The sequence below is a fragment of the Lipophrys pholis genome (genome assembly GCF_963383615.2).
Source record: "Lipophrys pholis genome assembly, chromosome: 12".
Lineage (NCBI taxonomy): Eukaryota > Metazoa > Chordata > Actinopteri > Blenniiformes > Blenniidae > Lipophrys > Lipophrys pholis.
Window position 1 is genome coordinate 27704962 of NC_137641.1, and position 20496 is coordinate 27725457.

At 41.6% G+C, this 20496-nt stretch overlaps 1 protein-coding gene across 2 annotated transcripts in view; it reads right to left on the reverse strand.

Moving 5' to 3' along the window:
- Positions 1–20496, reverse strand: part of fibcd1b (fibrinogen C domain containing 1b) — a 144426-nt gene that overhangs the window by 90848 nt on the left and 33082 nt on the right. Inside the window, exons 2-4 of one of the 2 annotated variants that reach the window (XM_080476379.1) lie at positions 16944–17027; positions 10677–11156; positions 188–347 (exon numbers count right to left, since the gene is read on the reverse strand). In XM_080476379.1, the coding sequence (XP_080332505.1) occupies positions 188–347; positions 10677–11156; positions 16944–17027 (724 nt within the window). The remainder of the gene's footprint in view (positions 1–187; positions 348–10676; positions 11157–16943; positions 17028–20496) is intronic. The other variant, XM_080476380.1, reaches the window with a different exon arrangement.

Sequence of the window (20496 nt, forward strand, 5' to 3'; positions counted from 1 at the left end):
GAGGATCGGGACGTAAGAGCAGAGCAGAATAGCAAAAGGTCATACATAAAGGTAGACCATTATGTATAAATTGCGTGCACATGGAGACGGGAGGGACGGACGGGATATCTGACAAATCTGCGGGGAGAGAAAAGAAATCCTGCTCGACAGGTACATACAGCCAAAGCGTTTCACGTTTTTATCTTACCGTTGGAGCAGCCCTTGAAGCGCGCCCCTCTGACTGGTGCCCTTTGTAAGTCGGCCTTCACGCGTGCCTTCAGCCCCACGTTCTCCTTCTGCATGGCATTAAGGGCGTCGCTGACCGAGTTCACCACCTTCACCATGTTGATCTGGCTGTCTGACAGCAGCTGCAACACACACACACACACACACACACACACACACACACACACACACACACACACACACACAATGGAAGAGAGGAACACACATTTTCACATCTGAATTTGCAATCGTTCTTGCTTGAGTGAATACAAACTGTGCACACTTTAAAACACTTCTCACCCTTCACCGAAAGTGTAATTTCTATCTTCCAATAATTATTACTTTATAGATTTGGACAGTTATGCTGAATTGTGAACCTAAAGATGCTTAAGATTCACATAATATCAAAGTCATTTTCAGACTCTTTCTATTTGGCTACAAATATGGAAATCATTTACGTTCCGGTGGAATATATGAAGATTAAAATGCTATTAAATTTGCAGGAAATGATCCACAGATTGAATAACATTTGGAGGGCAATCACAAGTGCACAGGCACTTAATTTATTCAAACAGACTGATCAGCCATAACATTAAAACCACAGAAAAATGAAGTGAATGATTTCCCTCTCCCTTGGCACCTGTGAGTATAGGAGATATAGTAGGCCGTGATGTGATCCCCCCCCCCCCCCCTCATACTTAATGGAAATGGGAAAAATGTACAATTGTAAGGATTTCAGCAAGTTTAACAAAGGCCAAAGATGATTGACTCAGAGTTCCTAAGTGTGTGTGGGGTTCCTAAGTGGTCAGCATCTATCAGAAATGACCCAAAAGAGATAAAGTAGTGAACTGGTGACCAAGGTTATAGGTGCTTTAAGGCTTGAATGCACATGATCCCATGAAGGCCCAATCTCACAAATGACTGAAAGATCATCTGCCATCATCTTGGTGTGAGTTACAACAGCACGCCTTCAGAAGCCCGGTGTAGTCCATGTGGAACAGTAAAAACCCTGCAAAAGGCTCTTGGGCTCCCACAGCTCAGTGAAGTTCTGATAGAAAAGATAAATAGATCTTACACCTACACAGGACATCACAGGAGTATTAAAGTGAGGGCTTTTGCTCGCATTAGACTATTAACGCAGAAAGACCCGCTGACATGCTCGCTGTTGTTTCAGTCACCATGGAGACTTTATCAATATCAGAGAGGCAAAGCAAACCAATCTGAATTTGATTAGATGATTGGTCACAAAGTCAAAGTTTGAGGTGCAACACAGAAAACAATCATAGGCTATAAGATTTTACATTTCCTACAGACTTCAGTACATTTTTTTCCCAATCAGTGGCCCCGGTCTTCTTTATGTGGCTTTAGGGAGGTGGCAAGACGAGGCAATTAATTTTGGATGATTTCATTGAAGCAACTTAAATATCAGATTTTTATTGAAGGGATCAACAAGTGCAGCTTTGTGCCCCTATGATAAAAATGGGATTAAAAAAAAAGAGATGAGGAACAAAAACTACCAAAAAAAACCAACGGAAAGTTGTCCCAGGGGACAAGGGACTAAAAATGTTGATCTAACTTGTAAAATGAAGCCTTATGCAAATTCTACAAAATGTATAGTTAATGGACTATAAGATTAAGTAGAATATAACCACTGGTACAGTCTGGCCCTTCGGGGACCTTTAGAAAAGCAGAGGTGCAGAGAGTGCCCTGTGCTGCAAAGACACCACATGGTAGCCCGTTCCATAATGCACTTTGGTGAATGCCTCGAAATACAAAGAGCCCTGTGGGAAGGCTCTTGATGAATGTGTGTGCTAGGGCTAGCTGGGAGCGGAGGTAACCTCTCTGGTCTGCTATGGTCACTCTCCTTCCTGCAGCCCTTAATGTGCCGTTCATTACCGAAAGGTCATTTTCACATACTGCTCTAGTTGGCCGCTGCCTATACCCAACCAGGTGTTGAACCCCCATATGTGTACACACACACACAGTATTTCTGCATGTCTGCACTGCTATTTTCTGGTGTTAAAAGTGCATTAGACAGAAGCCCCAGTGGCTATACTGTGGCCTCAATAACTGTGCAACACCTCTGAGCCACAGAAGGCTATGCTGAAATTATTATTTTTTTTACATTTGTAGTTCAATCCATATACACAGGCACATAAAAAAACAAAAAAAAAAAACAAGACACGTGTGCGTAACGACCCCATGCAGATCCAGAGCAAAGCGCTCACATATGGATGCATACATTACAGAGACGACCCACTGTGCGTGGCACCCTGGCAGGCTCCAAGTAGCTACTTAAAATTATTAACATCATAAAAAAGAAAATACATTTCTTTCCTCTGCTTTTCATGTCAGCAATATTTCAATGTGATTTCAAGAGGCATAGGCATTAGGTAATTACTGTTTGTTTAAATGTGTGTGTTCAAAAGGGGGGGGGGGGGGGGGGAATCCAGAAACAGAGGAGTGTCTATGGCTAAGCCTTGAGTGACACATCAATTAGGATCATGATGTAATTAGCTCTCATTAGGACGCCATTGCATTGGCGTACAGAATCGGTTACACCACAGCGCTCAACACGAAGAGCATCGTCGGTCTGAGTCATGCCTTTCAAATGCAGTCAAATCTGGGTGCTCTTTTGCACATCTGTGGCACACTCATGAGGGGAATTTAGACTCAGATTTTCTGTACATAATTCACACGCGGACGTGCACTTAAAAGTCGGCCTTGTGTTGTTACTGTGAGATCCAATTTATTTTCCAATTTTGTAACTTAGCCACGTCGCACGTGAGCGAATTATCCAGTGAAGCACGCGTCGGGAGTGAGCTTTCCGTGGCCTGAATCGGGAACTTTCAGGGAGGCGAGGCGCGTTCCCTGTGGGGCAGAAGTCACGCAACGCGGCGCGCCTGCGACGCTGAAAAGGGCAAGTATGAAACGTCGTCCAGTCAACATCTGTCTGATACGACATCTTCACATCACAGATAGTAGCTGTCCAGTCGGCTGCAGCCTCAGAGGGCAAGTCGCGCTCGTTTTCCTCTCGCAGTCCCCGCAAATTGAAAAATAATTGAAACCTTCAGACGTATTTGTCCTTTTCCATTTCAATTATGGAGAAAAATACCCAGTAGATTTGAAATGTTTGAAGAATACTTCACAGCACTGAACTTTTCGGCACTCCAACAAACTACACAGCTATGAATTGAATTTAAACATACCCAAACTCTTCAACTATTTAGTGATACTTTCCTCATAATTATATTGAGTTTGGCTCTGTGATATTCTTAGTGGAGCTGAAAAACAAGGTGATTAATGCATCGTTTTAATAATTCATTAGTACCATTTTTTTTTCTAACATAATTTATTGTTTTTAATTATTTTTCAACCACCAGAGGAATAGAAGAGGCCTGTAGCATTATATTGGAGCTCAAAATAACAACATGAAGAAGTAGTCCAGGTGCAATATCGTATATATAATTAAAAAGCACAACATTTAAACTCGATATATGTGTTATTGGAGTATTTCTATGTGTCTAGAAGTATTTCATTTATTATTTAAGAGGTTTTTTTTCTTATCTTTTTTGTATGTGTTTCGAAGCGTCTGGAAAAAAATTGTGTAAAAAAAGATTACAAATACTCACATTACTCAAGTTAGGTAGTAATTTTGAGAAATTGTATGTAGTTTAACTCATACGCCAGTGCAATTTACACCATTAAATCTACTGGAATTAATTTTCTAACTTTTTGATTTGCATTTCATTTGACGGAAATTCCTGCTTAAGACTTTAAGCTTAAGATTCACATTTGATTCCCAAACATATAGCAACATGTAATTTTACCATAATCAATGGCTTATAAGGATCATTTCTGTTGCACTTGGATATTCCATAGGTGTAGAGATAAGCTTGGTATTAACCATTGTTATTAAACTGTTGCAAGGGAGCGAAATGCAGGCACTATAACAGATGCTGTACTTGAGTATCCAGAAATCTATCCACCCTATGGAGATATATTTTATTTGGTAGATCATCAACAATCTACACCCATATTTATTTGAACATTTGAAAAAGATTTAGCTGTGCCAACTGTGTTACATATCCGTGTCATATACTGTAAATATGTTGGAATATTATCGTATCAAAAATGTTATGTTATTTGCTTGAATGGTAAAAGTTGGCGTCGATATGCCACCTGTCAATTCATCCGTCTTTTTTACAACTTCGTACAAGTCGTGGATGGCTGGAAAGCGATCCCAGCAGGATGCGTCCTGGACGAGTCAACAGGGCAAACACAGAGAAAAGACACTCTACAGGGAATTTATAGCTGCCAATTAACCTCAAACACATGTATTTGGATCGTGGAAGGAATCCGGAGAGCCTAGAGTAAATTAAACCAGACTTGAGCCAGGGGCCAGACTGCTGACCGCCATACTCCCCCGCATCGACTTTTCTGTACGACGCTAAGATAGGCTATATGGTTCACAAAATGGAGAGTTTACATTTTTTTCCATTTTTCCACCCACATATTATGTCAAAGTCAGTCAACTGTGATTGAATTGATTATGTGTACTTGTTTGATTTGAGCCGCCGAGTCAAAGCAGCGCACAAACGCTAGGTCAACCTCTGTCTTGCTTACTGCATCCATTTGATTAAACAGGCGCCGATCCTCGACATACGAGATCCCTCCGAAGCAAAGAAACCATGAATAAAAGATTACCCCCGATGATGGGCAGGAGCCCCGTACAAAGGAGAATGTTTTTCAGTGCAAATCGTATCGCACACAGACTTTCAGGTCCTTGATTAGCCTTTTGATTTTGCCCATGTGCAGCTCGGTGTAGGGGTGGGACTGGAAAGAGTCCAGCTGTGCAATTAAATGGTTATTAATGAAATAAAGCAGTCTAATGGCCCTTTAATGTTTCTTTGCTATATTGGCCCTTTGTCTCATTTGAGTAATAGTACCCCCACACATGCATCGACAGGCACTGTGCTCCAATTCTGCCTCACAATTTCTTGCCACAGCGTTCACATAGAGCATTATCATTATATAATATCACCGTACAATTGCAGTTTTCCTGCCATATTAACCTGATATTTAGCAAAAGTCATAATTTTGCAACATTATACTGATGAATTCTTATGGGGAAAAAAAAAATGTACATTGGAAATTGTTAATGCCCTTGTGGTGTAAAGTATTTGTTTTCCACAACATATCTACATTTTAATTGTTCTAATAAAAGTTGTGTGGACTCTCAGAAATGCTAATGTTTTTTTGTTTTATTTTGTCCCTTTGAACAGGCAAACTTGTATCTTTGAAGTTGCTCATTTGTTTAATTCAATTGAAGTTTCCATATTCTGTGTGACTTTTATTCTTATCCAGCCTCGCAGAGAGTGTGTCATTGTTTATATCACTTTCAGAGCCGGGCCACTGCAACAAGCACAATTTCGGTTTCACAAACACTCAAAGGAGTTGTGACGAGCAGAATTAGCATCTTGAGGCAATATGGTTTTTCTATTCTACAGTAGCAGCAGTTCACCCCTCGATCCCGAGCAGAGGTTGCAGATGTCACTTGTCCAAATCATTAATATTCCACAAGCACGTAATTCAGTTTAAACTGTGACCTGCGGTTCAAGGAAATCGGTAAGTCATGCTCTCTCCTGCAGTTCTTTTCCTTTTCTTTTTTTTTTAAACATCCTTTTGGCAGTCTTACCTTGTGTAAAAAGTGTTACAATGTGTTTGTGAGGTGCACTTCAGCTCTGGAGACGCGAACACTTTTAGTTTCAAACGCGTCGCATGATTACAAGTCACACTTGCCTATGCAGAAGGCACCGTCTCCGCTGGACCCTGAAATATGTTGCGGACTTATAATGCAATTCATACCACTGACAGGTTTGAAGTTAATACCAAGTAAGATTGATGGCGAAAGCAACCCGGGAGCGACACACTGCAACAAGAACACTTCATAAGATCTTTTTAGATTCATGCGGTTTAGAGTGCTTTGAGACTTTATATTAAAAACTTAGCTTAACATTACATAATACCTGAAATCATGAACATGTACATCACACACTTCATTTTTGCATTTGGTTATGTTGCCTCACGCAGTCAAGGTAACTGTCAGTAAGTCTCATCTAGTCTTGCTGACATACTTAATCTTACTACTTTTACTAATGTGTTTTCAGTTTTTTTTATTCTTCCTCCTGTTAAGCACCTTGAGATGTCATTCTGTTTTTAAAGTGTGCTATACAAATAAATAGACTGAATTCAATTAATTGCTTTTTAGAAGGCGGCAAGCTTTCAGAATCCCTCAACTTGCAAGGTAAGAACAGAGAACAGTGGCTTTTGTGCGCAGACGCAACTCGCTACACGCTTTCCGACAATACTCAGACAAGTTTATAGCGTGAACATTACACTAGTGAAGATACAAAATCGTCCATTACATGGAAGATATAGAAGCATCACTGGTAAACTGATGGGAATAATAACAGATTGTAAAGTGAAACTTCACTGTAATGCCACTACCTTTGGCAGTAATGCACCATTAACTGAAGACGAATATGAAATAACAGTTTAAATGACTGAAGTTTCTGTGAGCTCATTATTCTGATAGCTTTAGCATTAGTGGAGGTTTGGATGGATGGTTGGATGGATGGATGGGAGCCTGCCTCCACAGTCCACGTGAGGTATTTGCTGCCCTAAACTAAACATTATTCGACTTTATTATGAGCTGTCTGCTGCGGTCTGCCTGTTGAGAGTTTTTCTTGCTGCTGCTTCTTCTTGTTGTCACTTATTCACTCATTAATTCCTCCCTTTCAAGAGCAGGTGCTATCCTCTCCATGACTGTGGTATCCCCTATGTGGGAGTGCATGCAGTTAAAAATACAACATTTTTATTATGACCAATTACCGCTAATGGACAAAAATAATGTGTGTCACCATTTTACTTCCAACAAACAGATATAATTTAATTAGACTTGCCTATAGGGAGCTAATGTAATAATTCAAGCACATGTACATATTATGCCATCCGTAATATGAGACAATTAAAAGAAAGGCATAAACTATTTTAACTTTAGTCAGGTACAAATCTATAGTAATTTTCCCAACAATTCCCAAAATGGTATTAGGCAATTACAGTTATTGGTTAGTTAGTCTGAGCATATCCAGCTGCTCACGCATCACAAGTCGTGTGAGTAATGATGAATTAAAATGTTATTTACAGTTGGACATATATTCATGTTGCTTTCAGGATGACTGAGTTGGTTCTTACTGGTCAGGATAATACTCACTCTTGTCTCACAGCAAAACCAAAAAAGATTTAGCTGGGGATTTAAGACTGGGTCCTTTGTGTGTGAATTACGCATGTTGTTCCTGTAATTTCGGGTTTTTTTCTTCCCCGGCATACAAAGACATGCTCATCAGTTTAACTGATGGCTCTAAATCGCTCTTAGGGATCATGTGTTGGCCCTGAGATGGGCCAGTGATGTATTCAGAGTGGATCCTATTTTTCCCAGTTTCACACATTATAGCTGTTTTTAAACAGACTCATAATTAGTCTTTTCTTTTTTTTTTAAGAATTTAAATCAATCACATTTAAATAACAGTGGTGTGCTGTTAGCAGTGCAATTGATTAAGGTTATTGGTTATCTCATTGAAAAGTAATGGTTCAGCTGAGTTTAGCTCCAGTCCCATAGTGACCCTTGGTTGGACAGAAATGGGTATAAAAGATGGATGGATTGTTTCTTCTAGCACTTGGGGATCCAAGCAGATTGAATCCCACAGGGTTCTGTTTTGGGGTCCCTGATATTTATGGTTGAAAGAATACAAGCAGTGAAAAATGATAAGCAAATAATAGCCTCTAAATTGAATTTATATTTGTAAATTTAGGTGCATTTTATAATGCATTAGTCATTAGAATTGTTAATCTGAAGTCATGTTTTAACAGTAAAATGAAAGAAATAGATGCGGAGAGGAAAGCAAACTGAACTGAAAACAAAACTACCCGGTACTATTCTGACTGAGAGCAACGCGCTACGCCGTGTCTGCCTCTAATCATTTAAATGTATTGCCTCATCCCTGTATTTGACCAGTTTTTCTTTCCCATCAGTATGATTTATTTGAATGCAAATACGTGGGCTTTGGTGTACCTTTTCTATTTGAGGCTTGCAAGAGCTCACTGAGAAAAATGAATATTTTAGTTTTTTAATAATGAAAACAGATTGGTCCTAAAACCCACTGCAAAGAGATTCTTCTGCAACATCACCTCAGGGGGATGTGGAAAGGTTTCTCCTGCTGTAGCAGGGCGAAAGTGTTCTTCGGGGGGTGGGGGGTGGGGAGTGGGGTGGGGTGGGGTGGGGGGGGGCACACAGAGCCATTACTAACACTCGCACAGTCAGCTTTGTGTCATCATATAAATCAGAAGTCCTGGCCACAGGTGGGCCATAGATCGCACAGTCACACCATGGTGTCAAGCAGAAACAGCGGATGTGCACACCAAATGCCTCGCCTCCAAAGAGGAAATCAATCACCGAGAGTAACCGTGCAGCTAGTACCAACCTCCACTTAGCCTCGGTGCCCACTGCACTGTGCCACCTACACCGCAAATTAACAGTAGTGAAAGGGAATGGACCTCTTTCTGCTTCCTCTCTGCAAACAAACAGCACCCCTCAGCAGATCCAACCAAGCAGTTTTTGAGTGATTTCTAAACAATGTTGAACCGTGAGCCACGGCGGTCTGGCTTAAAGAAAAGACTGGCAGAAGCAAAATGCATTCAGTTGTTTGAGCCGTATGGCTGGCAGCTATGAAATCTATTTACTGTGGAAAGGAGAGGCTGAGGCTGATGGGCCAAAATTAAAAGAGCATGTAGTGTGAAGATTTTCCACGCACATTTAGGAAATGTATCATCAAATAAATCAATGTGGACAGTGCAAAATTAAGGGGGTCTAATTATGTTTTCATCCAATGTAGAGGCTGACTTACACATCTAGGGAAACATTATGTTATCTTACTGATTTAATGGGAAAGTTGTTCTGTTTCTAGAATGATGATGGGCATTTCTTCCCCTGTGACCTCATCTTCAAACACTAGACTGAGTGAGTTATACTCAGTGGAACATGAGCCCTATGTACACTTTAATTTAGCCGTTACTGGGCTTGTGAAGTGTGAAAAGAAACTGATGGAGTCAAGTTGTTTTTTTGTTTTTTTTCAATTGAATGTCAGGAAATGGAAGAAACCAAGTAGGATCAGCAGAAAATCGGCAAGTTCATTGAGCTGTGTCACATCTTAAGGTGGGTTCACGATCAATATATATCGATAGCTGCTTCACAATCCAGTCCCTAAGCACTCCTGTACAGTACTTAAAGTCATGACTTCACTGGTGCATCCTTGGTTTCTCCTTGGTTTGTGACTCATTTGAAAAGTAACTAAGTGACGAATCTCTCGAACATACATTCATGCTGCTTTCACTTTTATGTCTTGAATTGCAGTTATTTAAACAACTGTGTTGTGGAAAAACTAAAATAAGGGAAATAATAGCAAACACCCCCCTTTACAGAGAAACTGAGAAAAAAAAAGTAAATTCTTATTCTAAACATTTTTGTACTTTTCATTTCCATATGTGAATGAAAGTGAATAACTGAGAAAATCTGTATAAAACGTGAAATGTCAGAATTTCTTCAGCAAAGACATCTACTGATAATACATAAATGTTATAGCCATCCTTGTATTTATTTTCAATGAGTTAGGTCTTATTGTTGGATGGGTGGACTGTAGGTTAAGCTTTTTGGATGGGATCTGGATCGTGGTCTTAATGGATTGTTAAGTGGTGGTTGGCTGTGGGTTAGTGTTAACTGGTGGCTGGGTGGTTGGATGACAATTGGTTGGTTTGGGGATGAGAGGTTGGATGTGGTCTGACTGGTTGGTGGGTGATTTGTGTGCATTTGTAGTTAGATGAGTGGTTACCTGGGAATTGGTTGGTTTGAGAGTGACTGGTTTGGTGTGTGGGTGGGATTCTTGGTAGTTAAGTGGGTGGTGGGTAGTAGGAGGATGGGTAGGTGGTATTTGGTGGGTTCTGGTTGGTTGGTTGGTTGGTGGACTTCATTTGGCTGTAGGTCTGGCAGGATAGCTTTACAGTAAATGGCCGTGAGAAGTCTGATATCACATAGTTGTCTTTGTTACCAGCCCAAAGGCCCGTTTGTCCCTTCAACTGTGTTTTCATATTTGAACCTCTCGAACATTCTTTGACAATGTAACACAGCACTCTTGAGAAAACAGCAGTGCATTCATGCATTTGGGTCAAGAAAATCTGATTTATATCAGAGATCAGTTTCTGAAAGGCAGAAAAAAATCAAACATAATACAAAGATACATCTAAAGACATTTTTAAAATACTGGATTTTACATGTTTACTATCGCTAGTATCTTTTCTGAGGGTTGTAGTGTTTTAGGTTGTTTGTTTTAGTTGTTAGGCATATGTATGTTTCTCACCTGTATGAGGCGTCCCTGTTCCGTCTGTAGTGTGTTCAGGTCTTGCCCCAGACTGCCCTGCCCCCTCCGCAGAGACTCGAAGTCCATTTTTAGTTGTCCTGCATGGGCCGACAGCTTGGCCACCTCTTCGGCTAGATTGACGAGCAGAGCCCGATCCTGGCCTTTCACTGACTTCAGGTCAGAGTCGTGGTCGGTTAGTGAATGGAGCAGTGAGGTCTGCACACCCTCCAAACGCAAAAAGTTACTGTTGTAGTCAGGACAATTGGGGTCGATGATGATGTTGATGCGGGAGCCATCGCCTCTATCAACTCTGACCAGGGCGTTGGCTTCATCCTGATTGGTGGAAATGTGGGGCGGGCCATCGGACATAGGTGGGGCCTGGTAGTGGTTCATTAAAAGGATGGTGCCCGTTACTGTGACAGCCAGTAATACAGCCACGAAGAGCAGGATGGTGCAGAGAAGGTAGCTGCAGCTCATCCTCTGTGAGAGAAACAGAAGGGGGAGGGGGGGAAACATAGGACAGAAAGTATGCATTAGGTTCACAACTGATACAATACAAAATAATGTAAGAAAACACCTGCCGTATTCACAAAGAAATTACTTTCATCCATCATTGGAGGAAGCCCGTTGAAATGCTCAGTGCTAAGTGATATAACCACATTCCCATCTGTCAAAATGTAGTTCTGAATGATTTATGTAAGAACAGAATGCAGATTCCTTCAACTGTCTGTCTCATTGAAAGTCAAACTTTCCTAAAAAAAAAGGAAGAGGCAATGTCTGTCCAAACAGCAGATCATCAGAGTAGTAGCAGTGTACTGTAGAGGAGAATGCAAGCTTAAGACATGTCTGGGAGAGACATTGTCAAAGATTCGAGCCTCTGTCTTTCCATTTCTGAGACAGGAAGGAAAACAATAAAACCCTGAAAAACATAGTCCCCTGTAAGAGAAGGTTAAATGATTCAGACAGCCAATCGGATGTAAATGAATGAGCAGAGTGCAGAATCCTCTTAGAGGAAAAGCCAGAACTTTACCGGTAACGCATTCTCCATTAACGGGACTATAAAAGGTTTCTATGATGGCCCTTTAGGATTCAGCACCATTTTTCCACGCAGGTCAGGGAAACTAGCGGCGGATAAGAGAGAGTAATATGGCCCACCTATGCATGATTACAAATGCCTAGCTCCCCCATACCTTCCTCCAAACGAATCAGCAATTGATCTTGCATATTTTTTTGTGTGTGTCTACATCAGAAAACGTTCTCTGCATGTGAACACGTGGGCTGATGCATGTGCCTATGTGTTTGTTTTCTGTTTGTATGTGCGAGTGAGAGCGAGGACATTAATATGTAAATTGGCTGCACAAGCACAGCGAAGCACACCGACAGACAGCTAATGGTCTGCTTTACGACAGAGGTTTATAGCTCCTTTAATGTGAGGAAAATCAATTGTGCCATGCAGGAAGTACTCCTATCAACTTTGTTTACCCTCTATCTTTGGGTAGATCAAATAAAAGTTGTCCCTGCCTAGAATATCTGAGGCTGTGCATAGGATACCACATGCGGGACTCATAGGGGCCCCAATTATAGGCCCACATAGTGTTAGTCTGTTGACACAAAACAGCTTCAGTCTGAGATTTGAGTGTTGCACTGCACAACGGCCTCAGTTGTAGCCCTCCTCAGTCCAATCATGAAGTCAGGATAATGCCCACCAAAGAGTTCTTATGGGGCCCGAGGATGGCTTCTTTCTTCGAGCCCTGTTTATACCCTTATGGCTTCTATCACAGCACACGTGGGAGCCTGTGGAGGCAGTGAGTAAACCTTTTGCTATCTGTTTTGCCAACAAAAATTATTCAATTATATACTTTAGCAATAGTGACAAGCCAACAAATATGGCTGCTTTTATAATACAATTTGCATTTCACTAATTAATTTGCTGTACCAATTAAATCGAAGGTAAAAAAAAAAAAAAGAAGAATGTAGAGGAATTTGTTTGGTGAAATAATCAAATCCACGCATTGTTGTTATTTTTCCCAAAGCACTTCACTGAGCCTGTTTTTTTCCGTCCTCGGTCTGTATGAATGCGAGCTTCAAAAATGCCCCCGGGCTCCATTTGTCCAAATGGATCGGTACACACACATGTATAAATGGGCACATGCACACACAAACATACACTGGGCTAAACAGAGTGACACTAAATTCGCATTCATGGCATTTGGATGGTTATGGCGTATGCACGCATAAATTTAAAACAGCCCGTTCTGCCAAATACTTACAACAAGCAGGCAGGCACATGCACATACTGCACATGGAAAAACTGGAGCACTGCTCTGTCAGAACCTCCCCACTGCTCCCTGTTTTTTTTGTTTTTTTTCAGCCAAATACATCATCACAGAAAGGAGCTCCGAGGGGGTATTGCTGCGCAGCACATTTTTTGGTCCTCCCGCACTAACTCAACATGTAGACCCCGACTGCACTGTGAAATCTTCCCATGCATGTCAAGTAGTGTTCCTTTTTCCCCCATGTGTAAGAGTATAGGTACAGCTCAGTGACTTTGAATATACGACTGTGTGTGTGTGTGTGTGTGTGTGTGTGTGTGTGTGTGTGTGTGTGTGTGTGTGTGTGTGTGTGTGTGTGTGTGTGTGTGTGTGTGTGTGTGGCCGGTTGTCTTTGCTGTGCATAGTGTGTCTAATAGCCTCACACTGCAGAATGGCAGCAATGTAACATTGCAGCTGTTCCCCCGAGCTCTGTCACCAGTGGGCCAAGACATCAGTGGGAGCCATCACTGGCACTGCACTAAATATTCATTGCTGGCAAACCGGCTGTTAACTTAACGTTGACAAGATATACAATGGGTCCAGTTATGCTCGCAGAGAGATTCACACAGAGGTGCTATACGTTTACAGAGCAGTCGGGGCTTTCAGCTTACAATACTCATCCGTCATCTAAAGGCTGGAGAGGCTGGGCAAATACCAATGCACTTCTAATTTTGCCTGCACGGGAGGTAGCTTAAGCATTAATATAGAAAATATCAGTTAAATTTCTGTGCATTTCCGAGGGTTTTTTTAAGTGTGGATTTTCTCATTATATCTCAGTGGGTTTAAAAATTCAAGAGAAACTTCACGAAGCGACCTTGACTGCATAAATGTAAAAACACAAAAAAGTGAAAAAGCCACCTTCTGCTTTTTGAGCATTTCTTTCAAAATGAACAAAAAGAAAAAGTTGACTTAAACCGATTCCTGAATATATGGGTGCCGATGCCAACGTAATTCATGAATCGGAAGTTTCCGATCCAACCTTTGGACATTTCTGATCCATGAAGCCTCGTCTGTGCTTTACTGTCTGCCGAGATGACTCCACAAGTGTTTCCCTGCCGGCTGCTCTGCTTGTTGGCCGCAAACTGTGGACCGGATGTCCTGAATGGAGGCGGGTCTCAATGAGACACGGAGTAAAGAGTCAGCAAATCCATTCCACAGTTTGCAGCCAGTTAGCAGGCTAACGTAGTAGCACTGCAGCTATCCAAGTTTTCATGACCACATGTCGATGTTTGGATGTATTTTACGCTCATAACACCACAGAGCAAAAGAAACGTGCAATGTTTGCAAAAACACCACCTCGCCGAGGAAAGCAACACTGACAGCGGCATCAAAACAATTCCACATTCAACATTCAGACCTCCGTGAAGCTGCCCCCTACCCCACGCAAAACTCTGTGAAAATCATTTGTGTTGCGTTAGAGCTGGAAACACTGCTGTTGGTGCTGCGTTGCTAAAGAATTTCCCAAGGGATTAATAAAGTGATAAAGATAAAGTTTTAAAGATATAACGAGTTTATGGTGCGATGATGATGTCATGCAGACCCCCACATTGTCCAAATTGAACAGAAAACAGCTCTGGTATCGGAATGATATAGGTTTCGGCAGATATTCAAATTCAGGTATCGGGATACCGGATATCTGGATCGGAAGCGAAAAAACATGGCTCGGTGCATCCCTAAGATGAACCAGCAGTCGTCTGTTTAAAGTATTATATTTTATGGCAACCCGTCATCCACTAACATGTCCTCCTCCTCCAGCCTTTTCTGTTTTGTTTTTTAGTTCCGTCATCATTACTTCAGCCACTTTTGGGGCTTTATAAGTTTTTGTGACATTTGCTGAAATGAGTAATGCGTCATGACAACTAGAGGTCACTTAGGAATCCAATGTAATTCTGGGTCATAACAGTCTGATTACACAAACGGCTTGTATGGAAGGGCAATTTTAATGGGGAAAAAAACCCCAGCTAATTGTTTTATTCATAAACACAATTTTAACAGAGAGAAAAGAAAATGGCAAAAATCTTGAGGGTTCAAAAAGCGACTTCCAGGAAAAGGCATGATAATGTAACAATATGAAGCCGCTGGCACAGAAACGGGTGAGGCGCAATCTACTCCACTTTGTCTGAGGTCAAACTGACACATAGTCAGACAATGAAATGAAAAGAAAGAGCCGGGAGAGGAGGTTTTCTAAAGAGCTATTTGTTTGATGGTCAGTGAAAAACGAATGCAACAGCAATCTACCTCATATCCCAACTGAATACATGATCTCTCAACCCAGCTCAGGAGTTGCAGTGGGGTAATGACACTGAGAATGGGTTGTAAGCAGCCTCTTAACACAGCTTTTTTGTAAATGAGTCTCTCAATCTCACAGCAGGCGCCCACTTTGTAATTAGTGGCTGGCTTTCAGATCCTCTCCTGTCTCTACTCATGCCACTCCGTGGGATTTGGGAGGACAACAGGGGAATTCTGATGGATAGATAGAAAAAGGAGAGGCAGAGAATCACAGAGAATTCCTCTCCATGGAAATGATGTTGTCCTCCCACACAGGAGCACTGGCAGGTGGTTCTTGGACGAAAAGGCTTTGTCTGCTCATTAGATAAGCAGGAAATCAGCAGAATTCTTACAAGCTCCATTTCTCTCTCTCTCTCTCTTTACTAAAAACACAAATAGACACACAGATTGATTGGTGCATGCACAAAAAAAGTCATGTTAATGCTTCTTGGCTAATGCAACCAGAAAGGCATGAACATAACTGAACATGATTGAAAGTTGTATACACACATATATATATATATATATATATATATATATATATAAAATTTGGTCGTCAATGCTCCCATGCAATCAAGCTTCTTCTTCTGGTGAAGCCACAATCACGTCCCTCACTTTGTGGAGTCTGCGGGGCCTAATCCATCTATTTCTGTGTGTGCCGAGTTTTTGCCACTGGTGCTGCTCAGTGGCAAAATGTAAAGTGTAATATGCAATAATCCTCCGCACCGCTATTACCAAGGCAGCGAGAAAGCGGATTGTGATGAGAATCATTGTCAGGGATTCCTAATCTCCCCCTGCAGGTGAGCTCGTCATTTTTCATTGTGTGACCCTGTTTTTTTACTGAGGAAAAGGAGTACAAATGTACACAGCAAATAATTCCGTATGGATTCGAACAATAAAGGGAATTGATGTACATGAATGTGTTTTATCAGTTTAAATGGAGCTCATCCAGCACACGATTCACTCACTTGTGCAATGCTCAAACTGGAAGTTACATAAAAGTAAAGTTTATTAAAAGAAAATCAATTGCACTGCAAAGCCAAAACTGTAAATAATTAACTGACAAAGAATATATATCACAAATATGAAATAAATGTTGTGCTGATGATTTACTCGGATAATGGATCAAATGTATTGGTGTTTAACTGAAGGTCTCACCTTGATCTCTGTGGAATAAAATGTTTTTTTTTTTTTTTAATATTCTGCTAATTTAAAAAGAGTATATTCAGTTGAATGGAATATGACTCACCCACTATCTTGCCAGTAATGGGTTCATGCTTAAACATTTACATTTACATCTAACGAGTCAGATTCGTGTTGTTGGATAGTAAGATTAGTACAGTGAGGGGAAACTTTCACAGAGATCAAGAGCTTCTATGTGAAGATTGCATGTTCTCCATGTGTGCACGAGTCTGGTCTCAGGTGTGTGTGTGTGTGTGTGTGTGTGTGTGTGTGTGTGTGTGTGTGTGTGTGTGTGTGTGTGTGTGTGCGTGTCTGTCTGTCTGGTCTGTTATGGTCTGGTGACCTGACCGCAGTGTACCCCACCTACGCCCGTATTCAACTGGGATTGGCTCCAGCGTGCGGTGACCCGGAATGGGACGAAAAGGTATGTGAAATGGATGAACGTCTGTGTCTGTGTTTTCACTGAATGAGCATGTAGACGTACGCCGGAGCGACAGGGCCTTACCTTGGCCGGGGTCTCCCTGGCTGTTTCTGAGTCTGACCAGCGATGTTTGAGTTGGGAGGAGCTGGGCACACATTCACAGAACGTCTGCATGGGACAAACAGACAGGGCCACCAGTGTTGGCGTTTGTTCAAGTCACATGTGCAACCAAGCATGCAAGCACATGCGCGCAAACAGGCACGTACACATGCACAAACGCACATACGGGGGTGGGGGGGGCATCTTTCGGATTTGCATTTGAATCACAGTGCCTCGTGCGGCTTTCAAGCTAGACGCTCAAATCTAAAATAAAATCGATGTTAGGAGATAAATGGTGCTCGAGCTGATAAACTACAACCACCTACACAGAAAATTGCACAGTGACATAGACAGAATTGAAGAGGCATTTGTACATCTCAAAGGTATCACTGAATTCAATCGTTTATGACAGGCTCGGTGCATCTTTTCCAGTGATGGCTTTGCAAATCCCCAGCAAACAGAGTTTCCTCTTACTTCAAACAAAATAAGAAACACCGAAAAGGGACATTTAATTGAGCGTGAGCAGGGTCTGCCGTGTGTACGCCAGCGAGAACTCACACATGCAGGTGAAGGTGGGTGTTTGTATACAATATCTGAACATTAGGTGCTTGAGTATATGTGCGTATTTGCGCTCACATGTGCATTAATCTGCTTTTATCTCCGCAGGAGCACCAACTACTCGCGGAGTAATTATGAAAGCAGGAGCTTTCAAGCTGCTCCAGAAAAGCATGCCGTTCCGTGACCTTAAACACTGCTGCTCCCACTGTGGAAATGCTCAATTAGCCTGGGACAATAACACCAATACAAGGGCGCACACACACACACACACACACACACACACACACACACACACACACACACACACACACACACACACACACACACACACACACACACACACACACACACACACACACACACCTATACTTCAGAACGACTGCAATACACGTTTTCCAATTAATGTATCCATATATGATCTCCATCCATGCGTGGCGTCATGTGACTGCGTACGTGAATGTATGTGACTGCGACTAAATATGCACTTTACACTTGTTATGTGACAGTGTGTGTTTTAGCGTCAGCACGAGTGTAACAGGATTACTTTAAAGCCTGCCTTAGTTCTCAAACACTAAGGGGCAGAAAAAGACAAAAACAAGCTTTGGCAGTGGTGAAGACTGGTTTGGCAGAGGTGTTTGCAAACAACTGCCTACTTACACCCCCATCAGGCAGGCTATGTTTATGTCAAACTGACATGATCCGACGAATGTTCACTCTGCTTCTTTCCGGCATTTTTTTTTTTGCCTCTGTTTTGATCCTCACCACTTCCGTGATACGGGGCGGATCTAATGGCTTTGGGGGCTCCACAGGTTATAGTAAAAGTTAAATGAAGTCTGCCACATAGACTGCCGAGTTTAAAATAATTTCAGTTCAGTTGATGCATTTCTCTCCTCTAGCTTTTGTTTTGTTCTTTTTCTTTTCTTTTCTGCTTTCTCTTTGTTGAGATGTTTTGAATGACTTGTTAATGTTCTTCTGTCAGCATGCCCCGTTGGTTACATTATTCTATCCAACATCTGCTTCTTAAGTGTAATTAGTTGTAGCTTATGTTGTGCAAAAACAAGAGCAACACTATTTCAGCATTGTCATTGGGCTATTTCTTCTTTTGGAAACCGGCTGCGTACTGTGGGATAACAAGTTCAACTTTAAACTGTTTAACTGTGTTATCTAACTGTAAAAAGATGTATTCCACAAGTTTCAACAGCTATAAGTGACAACTTTCATAAATAATCCTATTTCAGTGTTTAACTAGAAGAATTCACACATTGCCAAGCAGTAGGCACCAAAATAAAAACTGATTTAAGCCTCCATTTAAACATGTAAGTCCAAGTGAGATCAAGCCGACCAAGGCATGACAACACAACACATATGTTACTTAATGAAATTTTTCTAAATATCAAATAGTATAAAACATAGACAACAGGATACATCAAGAGTTTTCAACTCTTCAACTTTTAAAAAGAGAGATTAGATGAATCACTGACTCTGACCTTCGACTGTTTCAAATGCTGAGCATATTACCTGAAGGCTTTCTCTCGATTTTGCATTCCCAAAGATGGAAAGATTCGCCTTCATAATCAACTGCCAAACTCTCATCAGTCCAGCATTCAGTGAGAGTAAATATAAGCAAGAACATGCATGTGAAAATAGATGAACGTCTTGCAAGGTGTTCAAGACATATTTCGCTATTTGTAACTGAATGGACCAACAATCTACAGAAAATCTGGGTTTTTCCAGCCGCTGAAGGGATATTGCATTTCCAAAAATAAAGTATACCTAAAATCAGGATAACTTCAGGTTTATAATTTCGCAATAGTGAACATGAGATTCAAGTTTGAAACAGATTCCACAAGATGAAATCTTTGCCAAGTGTTTTCAAATAAAGAGACGACCAGATTCTCACTCAGCCCGCAGCCGTTGCAGAGGGGATGGGAAAATGCATGGCGGCTTCAGCTGTGTTAGAATATTCATCCCATCCGATGTTAAATTAAAAAATACCACCCATTGCTATTAACAAAGAGAAGCATATGTTACCTTCAAAACAGTGTGAGAACACAGTGATCCTGACCTTTGAGTGCTGGCCAGTGCTGAGCATGTGTCTCCGGGGCTTTCTTGAGATATTGCTTTTCCAAAAAAGAAGTACACCAAAGGTCATTGTGACTTTGACCTTTGGACACCAAAAACTCATTAGCTTATCATTTATCTCCAGCAAAACATTGCAACTTGCGCTTGTGGCTACTAGGTAGGCTGAATGAATTCAAAGCCAATCCAAGAGTTGACCCGTGACCCCACGTGTGGCGTCTCAGATATAGTGCATGAACCCCCCCCCCAAAATAAAAAACCATTAGATATCCGGCCTGTAGCTACGGCCTATGAAAACATTTCAACTGTAGACATGTGAAAGTGCTGATTGGTATGTGTGCACGTAGGTACAGGTCGTGCTTGCCTTTGTGTTCATGTCATCAGTGAGCTGCTGCATATGCAGCTCACACAGTCATTGTTATGATGGCTGACCAATACTTCACCCTGCTTCGCTCTAAGCGTTTTCTTATAATATGTAAGACAGCGAGAAAAGAATAAAAGAAGGCGGCAAGAGAGAGAGAGAGAGAAGAAAAAAAAGTTAGGTTGCAGTGGGTGGGTAGGTGGGTAGGTGGGTGGCTGGGTGGGGGAACGGGGGGGATTTGAGAGAGGTGTGCTGAATTATAATGAGCAGCCTTAGGGTCAGCGATTGAAATCTATGTCTGTTCTGCCTAAAACATTGCAGCTGTCTGTGCTTGCAGTACACAGACAAGCTTCAGAGCTACATCGCTAAATAAACACAGACTCCACAGTAGTGTGGCTAAACAAACTAACAAGTCAGCTACACGGTAAAACAAACTGAAGTGAATGTGTACGTCTTAGATGCCTGGCATTGAGAATTCCTGCATGCCTTTTTATGCAGGTTCATAAGTAGGCACAAACAAAGATTGGGCCAGAGAGAGAG